Here is a 17,779-nt window from a genome sequence, read left to right as displayed (position 1 = left end):
CACTGAACTCAACCCTATCCTCAAGTGTCTTGCTTTTAATATAAGATATTACATTGTTATATTAAATTCACCAAATCTATTATTCAATCTACTCTGTAAATTAACTTCTGGAAAACAATCAATCATTGCACTCAAAATATTTCTATTTGATCAACTATTTACCAAGTTTTAAACACCAGTCTTTCTTAATTGAAGTAAACAACACCTAAGTAGGTGTTGACTATGTATAATTTTTAAACTTCTAGTTGATAAACTATTGATATACTAGTGAATTTATTAAACTGGTCAATTTCCTGAAGTTCTTTTCTCCTTCAAAGAAATAAATTAATAGTGTGATTGCAAACTTACAGCAGGAAGAATTTTGAGAAATAATTATCATGGAATAAAATATTCCATATCAGTTATACTATTGGCAAGTATTTTCAAAGACCCAACCATATTTTAGCCATATACTTATATTCAGACACTCAATAAAAATGTTTCCAGTTGTACATTACATAATTTTGCATGGACTAAATTGGAAATTTTATGACATAGTAACAAACAAAATTTATTTATATACAGTTCAGTAATTTTAATGCTAATATTAATGTGAATACCTGATGAATGAACTATTTAAAGTACTATAGTACTTTAAACATCATAAATATCAAGGTATACTTAACAAACATGACATAGATTTATGCTCAGTTCCCTTGGGATGTATAATTTTTTCAATATCTGATCAATTTCAAGAAAGTTAAGAGAAAATTTGAGGACCAAATTTGCCCAGAATCTTTCCAAATTTAAAAATGTTTCTGTCAATTAAGCAACCAACATTACTTTATAGTACATTATTTGTACAAGAGGATGAGCCTGCTTTCTCAGAAACAGTTCAGTAGTCTTATCTCTGTGGAAAAGCGCCTCATTTCTTTGCCAGCTTCATGAATTAGAGGGAGTAAAACTCTGTACAGCTGCTAAGCTACTGATTGTTATAGTTATGTAGTTGAGATAGGTGATTTAACACTTATGAGAGTAAAAATACGTCTTAAAGAATTCAATAGATAACTTCCATAATTTTGTCCTTAAATGCTAAACATAAGCCTGAAAATCATCATTTCTCTAACTCCTTGGCTACTATTATGGAAAAAAAATTGCTATAATGATAATGCAGTTTTGAAAATCATTATTTGTGAACAGTTGACTTAAGCAGGTTACCAAAGGTTGGCTATCAGAGATTGAAAAGGCACTAAAAGGAGAAAAATATGCAGTTATCAAGGAAAAAAATAAAGCTATCTATATTATTCCAATTAGCAGAACTTGAATTATGCCTTCAAAAGCAGTTGCCCTTTAAAGGAAAGACATCATACAAACTTCTGAAAGATTAATGACCTCTTTTTCAATTCTTTCATTTATTCAACAAATAGTCATTGATGCCTCCTTTTTCCACACTGAAGAAATCCCCAGTCTGTGTTTTTAGAGATTTAACAGTTTAGTTAGGCCATACATGAGGTTATACAGCCTGCTGGCATTAAAACAAATGGAGAATGGATTCACCAACTTTCTACTTCTCCCCAGTTCTCTGTCCCATATATATGCCCTTTCCTCCCTTCAGTGCTGATCACAAAGCCCAGGAGCAATCTTGTTAGGAGGCAAATCCCTATTCCTATGACTAATATGAATTATGAATTTTTTCCAATATATATGTATACATGTGTGTGTGTGTGTGTGTGTGTGTATGTAGTTGTGTTTTTTGTTTGTTTGTTTGTTCATTTCTTTTGATACCAGGATTGATCATCCCAGGGGTGTTTAACCACTGAACCACATCTCTAGCCCTTTTTACTTTTTATTTTGAGACAGAATCTTACTAAGTTTCTGAAGAAGGCCTGGGGCTTGAAATCCTCCCACCTCAGCCTTCCAAATCACTGGGATTATAGGCGTGGACCACCACACCTAGCTCTGCATATATTCTGTGATATGCAGAGATTAGTTGACAATCCAGTAAGAAAAAGAATGAATACTAAGGAGGGACACAGTTCTTCCAGGATCTGTCTTCAAATACCCTGCCAATCATCCTTCCAGTGTCACCAATCCCTTTAAAATAAAACAACTTTTCCACTAGTCCCTCGAAATTTACCTAGAAATACATTAAATCAATTGGTCCCAGAGGTCTTCTTTTTAAATGATAGAGAATAAGAGGGAAGTGAGCTGTATTTTGTTTTCACTTCAGCAAGGTTTTTAATACTTATCCACATTAAATTTTCATGATAATTTAGCAATGTGTTTCCTATTTTTAACTAATTTTAAATATATAATAAAGGAGAAATACATTGAATGACTATGTATCTTTCTGCCTTCTTCTACCTCTCTCATTGGGCTAATTGCTGCATATTCTACCATGGAGAGATAGAATAAAGAGTAAGATATAGTGCTTTTCTTTACAGAACTGACATTCTAGTGGCAGTGCCAAATGCAAACAGTAAGAACCACAGACAAGGTAAATGTACTGTAATGAAAAGGAAAACCACAGAGGCCCAGAAGAGAATAAAAACAGTACTGGTTCTGTCTCTATTTAAAATATCAAATGAATGACCTCTAAGAATGTTGAAATAAAAATTAACAATTCTTCCATCAGATTATATTAAACATTAAACTTCTAAATAGCTTTTGGCCAGTAAATGAGACTTGTTCTTTACTGATATAATTGGAATAATCATAACTTTTGCTCAAACCGCTTTTTTTTTAAAGCATTCTCTTTTTTTAACCTTTGTTTTATTTATTTATTTATTTATTTATTTATTTATTCATTCATTCATTCATTCATTCATTCATTTGTTTTTATGTGGTGCCCAGGATCAAACCCTGTGCCTTATACATGCCAGGCAAGCACTCTATACCACTGAGCCACATCCCCAGCCCCATCAAATTGCTTTTTTAAAAAAGTAAAACAAAATTTATGGTTTTAGGTTGATAAGACAAGAATTTTTCAACTATATTAGAATCCTGAAACATTTTTAAGTTACTATATGACAAATGGTTTTTGTCAGTTTACAGGTTGCCTACATAAGAGCTACTGGGCATCATTTTACAATGGGAGATTGGTCCTATGAAACTGTTCAGAACTAAGAAAAGACTTTGAACCAGGCTTAAATTCCACTACAAATCTCTGGTTTTCATCTAGCATCCATGCCCAAAATATCACTTAATAGTTCAAACTCAAAATTCCTGAATTTGGCAGGATTCTTTAGTTAAGCTAAGTCATTCTTAAAATATCAGTTCAGGTCAATTTATAGCACTTTTATTTAGATCAAACAATGGAATGGAAGCTTGATTTAGTTATTGACTACATTATCTTAGATAGGTTTTTCTATCTAAGATAGATTCCAAGACTATAGTTCTCAAATTGTAATTTAGTGAAATTTAAATGTCCTACCCAAACCAGGAGATGAAAGATGACTTGGGGGAGCAAGAAGAGTGAAAATAAATTCAGTTTTAGCATAGTTCTGATTAAAGAAGCAAAGATTATTGCAGTTTTATGCACAAAATTAACTAACAGATTCAAAACTCTTATTTTAGTGCTATGATAATCTATTAACATTTCAATCCCTTTGTGTACTATTACTAAAATTTCTAGTTAAATTTCTTTTATCTCGATTTCTTTTGTCTTCCTCTACTATCTTATTAATCCAATGTATTTCATTGTCCTCATTCCTTAAGTGAATAAAAAAATTAGTAAAGCTTTCTCTAATGAAAATCCTTTACACTTCAAGTTTATAGAGAATTTCAATCCATTAATTTTATATAAAGTCTTTTTTCTTTTCCCATTTTTCTCTTTTCCCTCCTACTCACAAAGATGTTTTCTTTTTACTTATTCTTAGATAGACTACCTATACTCCCAACCACTATACCAAGTACTATACCAAGTACTCCCAACCACTCCAGAAAAAAATTTGACTAGAGCAACTGGAGAATCTCTACAACCAACCCTCCCCAATATATGTCAAGCTTTCTCCCTTTAAGAATGATGTTGCCAACCTTTAAGAATGGTGTTGGCTAATTCTCCTCTCTTCTTTTCCACTGCAACCAAACACATTTATACCTATAACTAAAGAACCTAAATGGTGTTTTTTGTTGTTGTTGTTGTTAGTGAATTTGATATGACTTCTCTACTCAAGTCCAGATTTAATTTCGAAAGCATAGATGAAACTTGGTCAAGAAAGAGTTAAATATTCAGTGACTCTTCAACATGGATTTTCAAATCATATGGGAGGCAAGGGATTTTCTTTTGCAACCTCTTTGGGTGTAAGAATTTTAGATATGGTTTGGAGAAAGGAGTAGATGATATTGAAGCCTAATTTCATGTAACAAAAGTTCTTTCTTCCTCCATATTACTTAAGTATACACACATGCTGCCTTTTCTTCTATGTGTCATATGTGAAATTTAAATATGGAAAACTGTCATATTCCAATAGTAATATTAGGAAAATTCTTCCAAAAATTGATACAAAAGAAACTTTAAAAAACTTTGCCTCATGTTGTCCAATCATCCCAGTCTTACAAAGAGAATAAACTTCTACATTCACATTCTTTTCACTAGTCTGGATAGACCCTCTAAACATGAGGTTCTCTCCCTGCCATAGGTTTTCTAGGTTGGAAATTGTTCCTTTAAACCTCTCCCTTTGAACTAAGTGGGGTGGAGATAGGAGATAGGAGCCTAATTTGGAGGTATCTGGGTTCATAGTCAGAAATAGCTCACTTATGTGCCAAATAAGCTGGTATTGATGCCTATATTCCGGGTACCTTGAAGCAGCACCATTTGAAAGATATCAGAAGAGATTCAGACTGTGAGACTGTGGCAAAGAACCTATTCTTCCCTGCAGTAAAAGCAACTTTCTTAATAAGTAGCTACAGTGCTTGTCATCACATGCGTATCTAAGCAAGTTTATCAAATGTTGAAACCACTAAGATTCGTCAGGTCAAAAGAACCCAAAGAACTGCACAATTCAGAGATTCCAAGATTAAGCCTATTCCAAAATCCTCTCTAGTTAACTCTGAAGCCCGTTAAGGGTTCCAAAATATTCCCAGGACCTCCAAGAGGGTTCAGGCTCAATTAGAATTCTTGGTCCCTATAGCAGTAATTTGCAAGCTTAGCTGCACATTAGAATCACCGGAGAACTTTAACAAAGACTGATTCATGGGTCCTTCCTGTCTTCATGAGATTCTGATTTAATTGAGCTATGGTTTCCCCAATAATTAATGCGATTCTCTTAGTTCCGTAGTCCTCAGCCTTGGCAGCATGTCTAAATTATCTAGGGAGTTTTTAAAATTCCTGATACTCAGACTGCACCCATATCAATTTAATTAGGATCTTTGTGGGTGGATCCTGGCATTAAAATTGTTTTAAAGGTCCCCAGCTGATTATAATATTGAGCCAAGTTTGAGAAAGAAATATCTACAAAAGGCAGCTCCTCCCATCTATCTAACAACTGGCTTCTTACATTCTCTCCAATTCAGTTGGGCCTCTGAATGCACAAAAACCATAGGCTGAAGAGTTGTACAGCTGAGTCAGAGAGATCAGATGCTCTGGTTCAACAGAGAAACAACAGTGATATAGAAATATCAGTTCAAATGAAGATTCAAGAGATGATAAAAGATGCACCTGTGGCAATACATGAAATTATTAGTATTTACGAAGTGCCAGGCACTTATGGCAGCCAAAAAGGAAGATCATAAAACAAAATATAAGCCTTAATAGACCAGTTTCAAAGAACAGTTAATATTTAATATCAGTTCTGTAGGCTTCCATCTTGTCAATAATTTCTAGGATTTTCTTTCATAGATATGTTCCATAGATATATTTCTTATTATCATTTTTCAAAGGCAGAAATTATATTATTTTTATTTTGACAATGAGTTATTATTCTGTTAGACAAGTTGCTAAGAACTGTTTGAAACATAAGCAAATTTACCTTTTCCATATTCAGAGGTGATAGCTATATTTGATAGCTACTAGTAGCAATTATTGTTCAGTAGGAGCCTATCCAAAGAATTGTTGACAATTGAAGTTGCTGAAGATTTTGTGGCCAAAGACAAATCCAACAATGCTGTGTTTATTTGCTTTTCTCCAATTGTTAGACCATATCCCATCACAGTCTAACAATCCAAAAGAGAATATTGCCAAATCATTGGCCAGTTTTCAGAATGGCTAACCCTTTTCTTGCTATGGAGCTAACAATGCTCATTGATATCCATGAAAGATATGCTTTCTCTTGGATCAGTGGTTTATGACAATTAAAAAAGAATGAGTGATATTTACTATTTTGAGAGGAACACAATTTTTAGTAATTAGCTATCAAAAGCAAGAAATTATCTTGAGGGATTGGTTCTCTGTTCCACATCTGTCTTTCAGGGCAGTTGACGGGTGCCCAGCACACTGCTGCCATCTCTCACTCGGCACTTCAATTCCCAGCTAAAACAGCAGTGTTATTTTTGTCAGGTGTGGAGTGACTGACTCTGTCTGCTGATGGTCCAATAATTATCTAAATTCACCCTCTGGCTCTGGCTCTGAGGGGAAAGTTCTGACAACAGAAGTGGAAGTATGGACCATTTCCCCAGTTCCTTTATGATGTTATCAATTCTTCCTCTGTAGAGAACACGAATGTACTTTTTGGAGGGCCATTTTATGCTTTTAGTATCCTTATTATTTGCTCAGGTTAGGTTCCAATTTCATCACTGAGAAATCTACTTTAAGGCTAACTGTGGAAGCACCAGAAAGAACAAGTAAAGAGAAGCAGTTTTTTGCCTCCTGGGTAGGAGCACTGTACAATTCCTTAGAATCAATTCTCTGGTAACATATGCTCTACCCTCAAGTGTCAGAAATAAGGTCCAACTTTTCTTGGCCTTTGATGAGTTCCCCCATCTACATAATTAATTCTTGCTTATATGTTATAAATATAAGTCTTATTTCTGGTGAATTCCTTGGTGCACTCTTTCAGCAGTGTGTGCATTATAAACTAAATTGTCTCGCTTCACAAGATGCCACCATAACTAAGGTAAGACTGAATTAAGTAGTCATAGTCCAGGGTAGTTTTAGTAATTTTTCAAGTTCCTTAAAAGATATGAGACATAGTAATCACAACCACCTCTCCAAACACTCCCCTCTTTGCCTCCCCACCCTTCCTTCTCCTATCCCAGCCCAACTTCTTCTAGAAGCAAGAACATACAACCAGATATTTCATCTCCCTTGCTAATGCCAATCTATATTTACCAATATCTTATAAATTACATTCCTAGGGACTGGTAGTTTGGCTTAATGGTAAAGTACTTGGCTGGCATGCACAAGTCCCTAGATTCAATTCCCAGCCCTCTACCAAAACAGTCTTATGTGGGAGCTGTGCTTCTGTTTGTGGAACTAAGCATCCCTCCAAGCGCTATTAGCATTCTCAAGTCATTTCCCTTTCATTCAAAGAAAAGTCTTGAGAATGGACTGGGTTTTTCTTATGATAAGAAAGAACAATTAATGTTTTATATAGTTGGCATCTTACTTTTCATGTAAAACTTTTTTTTTAATCTTAAGACATTAAAATCTATACCAAGGACCTCCAATCTCAACACCTGTTAAAAATTTTAAGTTATAAAAACATGGAAAATGAAATTCAAAATTTTAATTCTGATCTTCACTAGTTACACAAGTCTGGTACATTTGAATCTAGTAGGCAATCCGATTATCATTAACTCAGGAAAGGAACTTGTTTTGTTCATTCATTCATTCATTCATTCATTTAATTGTTGAAGGCGGTAAATAATCTTTAAATTTTGGAATTTCAAGTTTCTCATCCTCTTGAATTATTTTAAACAAATTCTCCTAGGAATTTCCTTTGTTACCTATCTTTCCTAATAGAATAGCTTCAATTGCACCCTTGTAAATTTGCATGTTCATGTATGGGAATTCACTCTTAAAATGAGTAAGGCTGCCTCTTAAGTAATAGGAAGTAGTTATCAGAATTTTCTTCTAGTAAATTATTCTCCACAGATTCTTCATTAAAATACTTTCTTCTGTATCTTAGTATTTTCTATAGCCAAAACTATCTTAACCTCCTTAACTTTGGAGAAACCTTACTGGCTCATTTTCCAATCAGATAGCAGCACAACTTGACAACTATTTAGAGTTTGCTATTCTGAGGAAGCTTTCTCTTTCCAGGAGAATTTACCATTTCAAAAAAGTAATATCACATATATAGACCTGAAAAAGATTGAAAGTGAAGATTATTTATGTAATGTGTGTCATATCTTTTTAATACACCAATATTGTGATATTCTAATTTATAATGACATAGGATGACTTTTTTCCTTTCTTTTTACTGTAGAATTAGTGTTAGAAGAGAAATGATTTGCAAAATAGCACTATGATAATCAAAGTTAGCAAATTGTATTTCAAACTATAGAATGCTTCTAGCATTTTGTATTATATATAATATATAGCATATATTATATATATATGCACACACAAAATAACTGGGTTTCACAGTTTTAAAAAAATTTAACACAAAACAAAATATACATGTGTGAATGCATTCTAATTACAAATATTTTTGATGCCAAATAATCATACATATTATTCATTTTCACTAAATTTTACATCTGTTTACTTTTTCATTATTTGGTAAAAGCATTCAAAAGGAATTTGAGTGTAGAAGAATTCTACAGTTTATGTTTGATAACCTTTTTACTAGCATTTGAAATTAGCTCTGGCAACAGATCTTGTGATTGAGATAATATTCACTTTCATCTCATTCATTATGGGTGATAGTTATACAATGGATACTTACATTTCTTTACATTTATGCAATATGCTCTGTGGTCAAGGATAGAATAGACTATAAGAACTAGAAGGTTATGTTGAAAAACATATCCCATGTTTTACAGATGAAATTAGAAAAACTGAGAAATTGTCCCAAAGTCATTCACAGATGGGGACTGGAACCATGTGTCATAACTTGCCTCTGAGCTCTGGCCTTTCTACCAGATTCCATTTCCATGATAAATCTCAATAATTTTTAAATAAACTGATAATAAGCCAAATTCTATTGCTCACATAGAAATGATATTCATAAAACTTCCTCCAAATGGTCATTTCCTTAGCTAAACTTCAGTATAATCAGAACAGTCTTCTACAACTAACTTCAGTATAATCAGAACAATCTTCTAGAACTAACATGATACCTTTGTTAATAGCAATAATGATAATAATAAAACTATAACTGTTAACAGTTCATCAAAACGGCCTTAACATTCTGTATCAATTATGGTTAAAGATCCTCTTGTTTTCATATTGCAAGCATGATTCTCCCAAATTCTCACTTATTGACTGATTAGTTTAGAAGCCTAAAAGACATTTAGTAAACAGGAAACAAAAGTTCTAAATAATCACTGTGCGTCTGACACAGTGCTAGGCACATGATCACACCACTATCCCCATGCATCATTTTTCAACTGACTTTAACACACCTAATATGTTTAATATCAACATTTTCCAAGTCCTAGCAATACAAATAAAACTAATTTTAAATTCTTAGGATAAATGTTGCAGTATATGTTTTACATCATTAAATATAATACTATTGAAATTGGTTATGAATCACAGTCATTGAATGAAAAATCCAGTCCTGATATTTTAATATGAAAATAATAACTGATTCTTGGGGAAAATGTAAGGCTTCTTAATTTTAAATGATGAAAATAACATCTATTTCGACTTACTTTTTTATTTTTTTCAGATGTTGACAGAACTTTATTTTATTCATTCATTTATATGTGGTGCTGAAAATTGAACCCAGGGCCTCACACATGCTAGGCAAGTGCTCTACCACTGAGCTACAACCCCATCCCTCAACTTACTTTTATTTCCTGACATTTCCGTTTCTCTTAAAACAACATATATCTTATATGACAGTAGATTTAGATAAAGAAAATGTCAGAAAGAAACTATTTTTCTGCCTAGGTAGATAAGTAAGCAATCTAACACAAACTCATTATGACATGAATGGATGAGGATGCCACAGATTACCTTCAGTTTTATAATTATACACAAAGGAACAAGAATGCATGTTTTTGAACACAGATTAAGTATTTTGCATCATGGAAATATTCTTTAAAAGGAAACTAAACTATAAAAATAAATAAATTTTCTCTTCCTCAAATTTGTGATTAGTACTTTGGTGAGCATTTACTGAAAAGTATGTGAAAGCTCCTAAAAAATTTTACTAGGAAAAAAGAATCACATTTCAATGTGAATAATACTATTTACATTTTCCTTAACATAAGAGAATTTCAAGCTCAGCATATGAAGTATGTGTTTTCCCGTTGACTTAAGTTTTAAGTTCCAACTATAATAGTAAATTTGCCCTGTTCCAAGATATATTTTTAGGAACATAGTTCACACAATCCCAATTTACAGAAATTAGAAAGCAATATTGCATTTAATTATTATTTCACATGTAAAGGAAACTGTGAAAGCTTGTCACCTGAAAATTGATCCTTTAACACATGGTCAAGGCTATAAACAGTGCTTTAAATAAAGGACGTACTTACTGTAATTGTTCTTCATCTCTTGGGTCCCTTTTACTTTTCCTCGTTTATCAATCCTCAGATACCACTGTGTTCGACAGAAAAGTCTTCTCACTCTTATATCCCCTCCTTCCATGTAATCATAACTTCTGGTATGTCGTTCAGGACTGGAGCAGTTCACATTTGTAGCCATTTGCTCTGGAGTCATGTCATTGCAAGCTAAAGATAGAGTGCCCACTAGACACATAATGTGAAAGCATGATGTGTAGAGCAAGGTTGGCAGGATCCATGTCAGTATCCATTTGTGCATTATAGTGTAGTGCTCCGGGTGTTCATGAATAACATAATGAAAAGTAAAATCTTGAGTTGATTGTTATTCCTAGGTCATTGACCTCTTCCTATCTGTGAATTATAGATTTATTTAAGAAAGAGTAGTTGCTCTTTCCAAATTGTTACCCTTATCCTTTTAGTTTCTGATAACAATACAGAATCCTCCTTAAATAACTCTGTGTAGATAAATCCTTATAAAAACAGGTTGTAATAAGCCCAGTTGCTGTGGCGCTGTTTGCTACTTGACTTCTGTTTGCAATGAGAGATTAAGAATGGGGAGGGAAAGAGAGAGGAAGATAAAAAAAATTGTGTTATAAATTTCAGTGAGTAAATAGGATGATACATTCAGTGTAGTTAATACTTTGAATATACATTTAAGACAGCTTTCACAGAGGATGCCAACAGCTTTGCCGCTCTACATATAGATTTATAAAAGTTATGTATTATTAGAAACAAATCAGAATATGACTAAACCATTCATTTCAGTCACTCTTTTATAAGAAACACCCTGCAATCAGAGCTATTGATTTAAATCGAGTTCTGCAATTACTGCTAACAAAGTATAAATGCTTTCCCTGCATTTCTTTATTATATGCCTTTACATTTATGGTTAATCAATAATTTTCTCCTGAACTACCCGCATTTTTCAAGTTAAATGTCAGGATTGCTCTGGAGAGCTTCAACTTTATGTAAGCTCTACAACATAATGTCTCTAGATATTTTTTACATGGTTCAAAAATCTGGTAAATTTTACCTTCCCCCTCGATACCATAACCAGAGAAAAAGATAAAGTTTTAGAAAACATTCAGAATTGTTTTTAAAGACAAATAACAGTAACTTACTTGTTCTGTTTATAACAGCTGGATACACAAGAATTCCATGTCTGTTGTCTGCCTTGTGCAACTTGAGCCTCTCTACTGTAGCTACAAACTATTTCTCAGCTGAGAAATCCTCAGCAGAATCATAATTGTTTCCATAAATCAACAGGCAAGAGGATTTTCTCGGTGTATGTGAGCGCGTGTGTGCTTGTGTGTGTGTGTGTGGAGCCTTTTATTCAGGGCTTTTCGATAAATACCTTTGCTGACCTCATTGGAAGCAATTAAAACTTAACCAGTGAGCTGTTAGTTGAATGCAACAGCGAGAATAGAAGGAGACTTGTATAATATTCAATGGTCATGAGAGGGAGCTATGAACATGCTTAAATCTACAAGTGGGTATCCACTTTGTAGAAACAGATCTCTGATTCTGAAGCAGTTAGCAGGGGAAAGGAAATTGTTAGACCTTCTTTACAATACAGCAGTTACATAAACTTTGGAAAATATTTCCTTGAACATATATGAAAGTGATTTTTACTAGTTAGAAAATCTTTTCTACAGCTTTATGATGCATGTATTTCTTCAATTACTCTTTTGTGCTAAAAAGTCAGAACAAAACTAAAGTGTTAACTCAAATATCAATGTCTTAAAACACTCCGTTGCTGAGTTAAGTATTTATCTTTGCACACAGAGATCATTCAATATTGCATATGAGTATAACTTTTACGTTCCTAGGCTGAAAGCAAGAAGACCTAGTTTTTTATTTGACATGGTTTACTTATAACTAGTATGACCTTGGGTAAGTCACTAGACATCCCTGAGTCTCAACTGTTGTACATTTGTAAAATTAAAGTTTTCATCTAAACAACCCAGTGGTGCTTTGTACTCTTAAAATTCTTTATCCTGTGACTTATACCAATGGCTAACATAAGGAAGAGGATACACAATTTCAACAATTGTTATTCTTAAAAATTAAAAGTAAAGAAAACAGTTTTACCTTGGTGCCAGGGTTTGACTTTTGCCTCAATGAAAATATTCGCCTAATAAAAAATATAATTTTAGGAATGGAATTATAAAACCTATAACTAACATAAATAACAGAAATCTATTATACTTTTCAAAATGAGCTGTTCTCTTTATTCCCTGTACGAGTGTATATATGGCAGGGTCCAAGTGTTTTATTAGATATTTGGTTAGAATAATTGCATCATCAGTCTAACTCAGTATTTAGGAATGTATATTAAAATTTTTCCCATGTTGTACTCCTACACACACACACACACACACACACACACACACACACACACACACACAAAAAAAAAAAAAAAAAACTTCTGTACTTAAAATGCACTACTTTACCACCAGGTGGTGCATGTAGACCAAATAGGGAAAAAAAAAAAAATGAAATCAAGTCCATTCAATTGGATTATGGCTTGTGTTTTCCTATACGTCTATGCTTTTAGGGAACAGAATCAATAGCACAAAATATTTTAAACATACCCAGTTACCTTTTATTTATGAAATATTAAAAAGTGTTACATTTTTAAGCAAAGCAGGGTGGGCTTTTCTATAATTACATCTGTGGGAAGCAAGATGACTCAAAACATTCTGTCATCCCTGTAAAAGCAGAAGAGGAATGAAAATATGAGGCTACTGTGTTCTGAATTATATCCCACTAGTTTTGGAGCCAACAGTAATGAATGGGGTCAGAATTCCTAGGTCTTGGATATTTCTTCCAAAGAAATGAAGAGTTATTAACAGTCAGTACCCAGTTTAAATATATTCAAGAACTACTAAATTTATCTGTTCTACACTGACCCTACAGATTGCATAAATTTATGTGTTCTACACTGACCCTACAGACTGCATAACCATGTGATCCTACGATATGTAAAATCAGAAAGATGAGAGATTACACTCCATTTATGTATGATCTATCAAAATGTCTAAATGCATTCCACTTTCATGTACAACAAATTAGAACAAACAACAATTAATTAAAAAGAGAAATCAATGGATTAGAAGTCAATATTTGCTAACTAAATGCCTAGGATTTAAATAAAAGAAACAGATACTTTACTCCTAAAGAATGCTTAGTAGTGCCTTAAAATCTTCTACATAGAAACTGACTGTAGAACCAGAAACAAAGAATAAAATTATGAGTGAAGCCTTAGATGCTACTATATTCTGATATGGAATTAGGATCTAAGTAATAATGAACAGATCAATCTCAACAATCTCAATATGAGGAGTTTGAATTCTTTGATGATCAGTTTCCTAGTTGAAGAATAATTACCTTCAGATAGGTGCATAACCTGTTTCACTGGTATCACAGCTATAAAGCAGAGCCTCACATAAACTTATGTCCAAATTATACCTACATTCACGAGGGATTCTCCAAGAACTAATAAGCTTAGTTAGCTCCAGATGAAGTAACCCTCTTGGATTTTATTTCCAGTTTGATTTTAGGAGATAATATATGAATATATAGATAATTTATTTCTGTGAATATCATAAAAACAGAAGTTGTTAAATAATTTACCACATAACTCTGTTTAAGCAACCTCCATTGAATCCTTTATTCCATGAAGAAATAAATAAAGCACAATAACTTTGATTTAATGGATTTTGAGATTCAATAATTTTAAAATGGTGCATCTTTTATAATTATGCATAATATAATCAATAGAAGGAAACATCATTAAATATTTTCATTTCTTTGCATTTTTACATACTATCCTGTTGCCCATCCTCCCAGTTTCCATCTTTTCCCCAAAATACAGATAGTCGTTATTAGTTTCTTGTTTTTTTACTTTCTTTTCATAAAGAAAGTAACATTTCCTACATACTGTTCTGCATGTTACTTTTTCACTTAGTAAAAATATAGAATCTCCCCATTTCAGTATTCAAGAAGATCCCTTGTTTTTTTATCGCTGCATAGTATTCCATTGAGTGGGTTTATCCCTGTGTATTTAACCAGCTTCCATTAAGGAACATTTAATTTATTACCAAAATATGTTATAGTGAATAAATTTACAAATATGTCACTTTATAGTGTACAAATATATCTGCAGAATCAATTTTCAGCACTGGACTATCTGGGTCAAATGATGTGTGTGTGTGTGTGTGTGTGTGTGTGTGTGTGTGTGTGTGTGGTGTATGTGTATATATACGTGTGTGTGTGTGAATTTTGATGTTGCCAACTTATTGTCCTTGAAGAGTTTACTGACTTTTTAATCCCACTAGCAATACTTTAAAATAAATGCCCATTTGCTCAACAGTATATTGCCAAAATATGGAATTTTGCTAAACTGACAAGTGAAAATGGTATTTCATTCTTATGAGACAAGATTACCATAATATACAAATACTACAAAGCCAAGATAAGTGGTGCTGTAAATACAGAATAAGTGGCAGAAGAATTTTCACTGGAAAAATGCCAGCAGAGCTGCAATTGGAAGCATAAGTGGGAATGAACAAGGTGAAGAGGTGCTAGTGAATGTATGAAAACCCTGTGTTGAATGAATGACAGCATCCTCTTTCAGCAAGAAACTAGCGTGCCCCCAGTAGGAAGAAGAGGGCCTGGCATGCCCCTCTATTAGGGAAGTAGAGGGCCCATGAAAAGAATGAAGAGGCGGGCGGGATCTCTGTGGGCCATGTTAAGGAGATTGATCTTTATACTAAGAGCAAAGGGAAGCCATTATGGTATGTTAGGCATAAGAATAGCCTGATGAGAACTGCACTCCATCTCTGTTCTCATCACAACTTAATTCCTACTGGCAGAATAAGTTTATGGTATATTAAACTCTATTCATTCATCCTGTTTTTTCTGTTCTTCATATTATCAAAAAGATAGCCAAATTTTTATAACTGGAAGGGCAAAATTGTAGGGAAAAGTCATGTTTCCTGACGGGTAAAATATAAATCCATTTTAAAAATTCATGTGAAGTGCCCTAAAAATAAGGGCAGCATAAGAATGTTTTTGAGAAGCAGCACATATAAAATTAGAGTTCCATGGACTGGGGAGCACAGAGAAGAGTCTATAGGTCCCATACGTGGGGGGCCATGTCCCTGTATTTCTAGTTTCACCACACATCAGAGATTCAAAACTCCAGAGAACAAGGACTGTCTCTTGTGTCTAAACAGAGTGACCCATAAGCATCCCTTGAAATAGTTCTCATGTTTAAATAAAAAATCAGGAAACATCATGGAACCCAGTCCTGAAGGAACTATGTAAATAAAGTCAGTGAACACCCCAAAAATAACCAGAGTAGCCAAATGACTCAATGATTAAAGCCTTTGCCTTGGCTTTGCATAAAATCCTTGAAACCCAAGAATAACAGAAGTTAAGTTTTCCATCAACCTGGGAGGGTAGAATTCTCAGAATTAAAGCTAGGTTGATTTATATTTATAAATATAAATTTATACGTTCTTCCTTGCATATCTGAAATTGTGGTCCAAGATTTATTTCCACTACATTCCTACAGCTGTTCTCAGACTATGAATTTATCTTCATCTTTTCTCCTGTCAGTTTCATTCTATAAATTCAGCCTCAACTCTGGATCATACCACAACCAATTCTACTTATCTCCTTGATTCATCTATTTAACAAATATTTATCAAATAGCTGCTCACTACCAGATGTTGTGTTAGCCATCTGAGATACAATAGTGCTCTTTCTGGAAGTGAACTCTGCCCTTACAGAGTCTGCACTCCAGTGAGAGAACAAACATGAACAAATGGGTCTGGGCACAGTGGGGGTGAAGGGGTAGTTGAAGATCTTGTGTTCCAAGAGGTCAACATGAATGAAGTACATGAGCAGTGGGGAGAAAGGTACGCAGGGATTCCATCATTAAGAACTTGTCATGATAGGAACTTGAGTTTATTCTAAGAAATGGGAAACTAAAGTACAGGTATGTCTTTCTGAACTTGATCCACCTGGTCAAAGACAATAGCTTCAACTCAGGAGTAAAATCCCAAAAGAAATTAAGCAAAACTGAGGTCCCTATAAATCCTCAATTATGTAAACTTTGTGCTTACCCATGGCATAATGCCCTAACATTTAAAAACTAACTGTATATAAGATGTGAAGTCTGAGTCATATGCTCAAAATTTTGGTGTGCCTGTGACTCAACTATGTAAATATCTCAGTTTACAAATGTTATTTGATTCTTTGAATCTCTGAGTTTATAAAACCTTTTGTTTTATTTAATTTATACTTATAAATTCTCTGAAATGCTAATCTAAATTTAAAGTTCTTCAAATTATATTATTAATTTACTGAATTATGGTTCAAGTTTATATAGCTGGAGCAAGCTCTCTAGTTAGAGCTCCTAGGTTTTTGCAAGGGGTTGCTATTTGATTTCTATTTGTGAATTTCTATGTAATGAATGTGAGATACAAATTTAGGAATATAGAGAAAAGAACTCAGTCTTAAAAGGAGAAATGCCCCTGTTGGAATGTAGAATTGCTGGCTTTTGGACAACTTGTAAGCCATGAGCCAAGAGTCCAAGTGATAGAAAAAGACCATTAACTTTGTGAAGCTAGGGTCAAATACTTGTTTGGACCATAACCTTCTGGCCCAATCAACCACCCAATCAACTGCCCAAATGTCAGAGACCTTGATATGAGCTCAAAGATGCATGCCAGATCAGACACCCTAATGGGGAAACACAATCTTGCTCAATATTTCCCAATCCCAAGGAAAGTCCAACCCCTTTGCATCATACATGTTCTACTTAATTATGTACCTTAATAAAAACTCAGACCTGAAGCCCTGGCAACACATCTCACTCTTGAGATAGCCCACCTTCTGCCCTGAAAATGTATACCTTCAACTTTTGCTTTCTAATAAAGTTCTGATCCTTTCTTTGATAAAACTTGACTCATCTTTAAATTCTTTTCTACAATGTGTCAAGCATCTGAGAAGTCTGAGTAGAGGCCTCTTCTGCCTCTGGACAGACCTCCTTGAATCCCCTTACAAGGACAAGGGCACTTGTCTCTGTATAAGTCATTCTTAATAGTCTTGATTTCCCTTCAGTTACTAACTTTACTGACTTTCCCTGACACTACTAAAGAATCAATCTCCT

At 33.7% G+C, this 17,779-nt stretch overlaps 2 protein-coding genes across 2 annotated transcripts in view; one reads left to right on the top strand and one right to left on the bottom strand.

The window, feature by feature from the left end:
- FGF7 (fibroblast growth factor 7) overlaps positions 1-11,991 on the bottom strand; it is a 56,555-nt gene extending 44,564 nt beyond the window's left edge. Inside the window, exons 1-2 of the mRNA XM_079130009.1 lie at positions 11,718-11,991; positions 10,570-11,124 (exon numbers count right to left, since the gene is read on the bottom strand). Coding sequence (XP_078986135.1) covers positions 10,570-10,855 — 286 coding nt within the window. The 5' untranslated portion in view covers positions 10,856-11,124; positions 11,718-11,991. The remainder of the gene's footprint in view (positions 1-10,569; positions 11,125-11,717) is intronic.
- Positions 1-17,779, top strand: part of FAM227B (family with sequence similarity 227 member B) — a gene marked incomplete at both ends in the record, with an annotated part of 150,065 nt that overhangs the window by 100,653 nt on the left and 31,633 nt on the right.

This window comes from Sciurus vulgaris, assembly GCF_902686455.1.
Source record: "Sciurus vulgaris genome assembly, chromosome: 2".
NCBI classification, from domain to species: domain Eukaryota; kingdom Metazoa; phylum Chordata; class Mammalia; order Rodentia; family Sciuridae; genus Sciurus; species Sciurus vulgaris.
The sequence above is the reverse complement of the archived record's forward strand: the minus strand, read 5'-3'. Positions and strand labels throughout refer to the sequence as shown.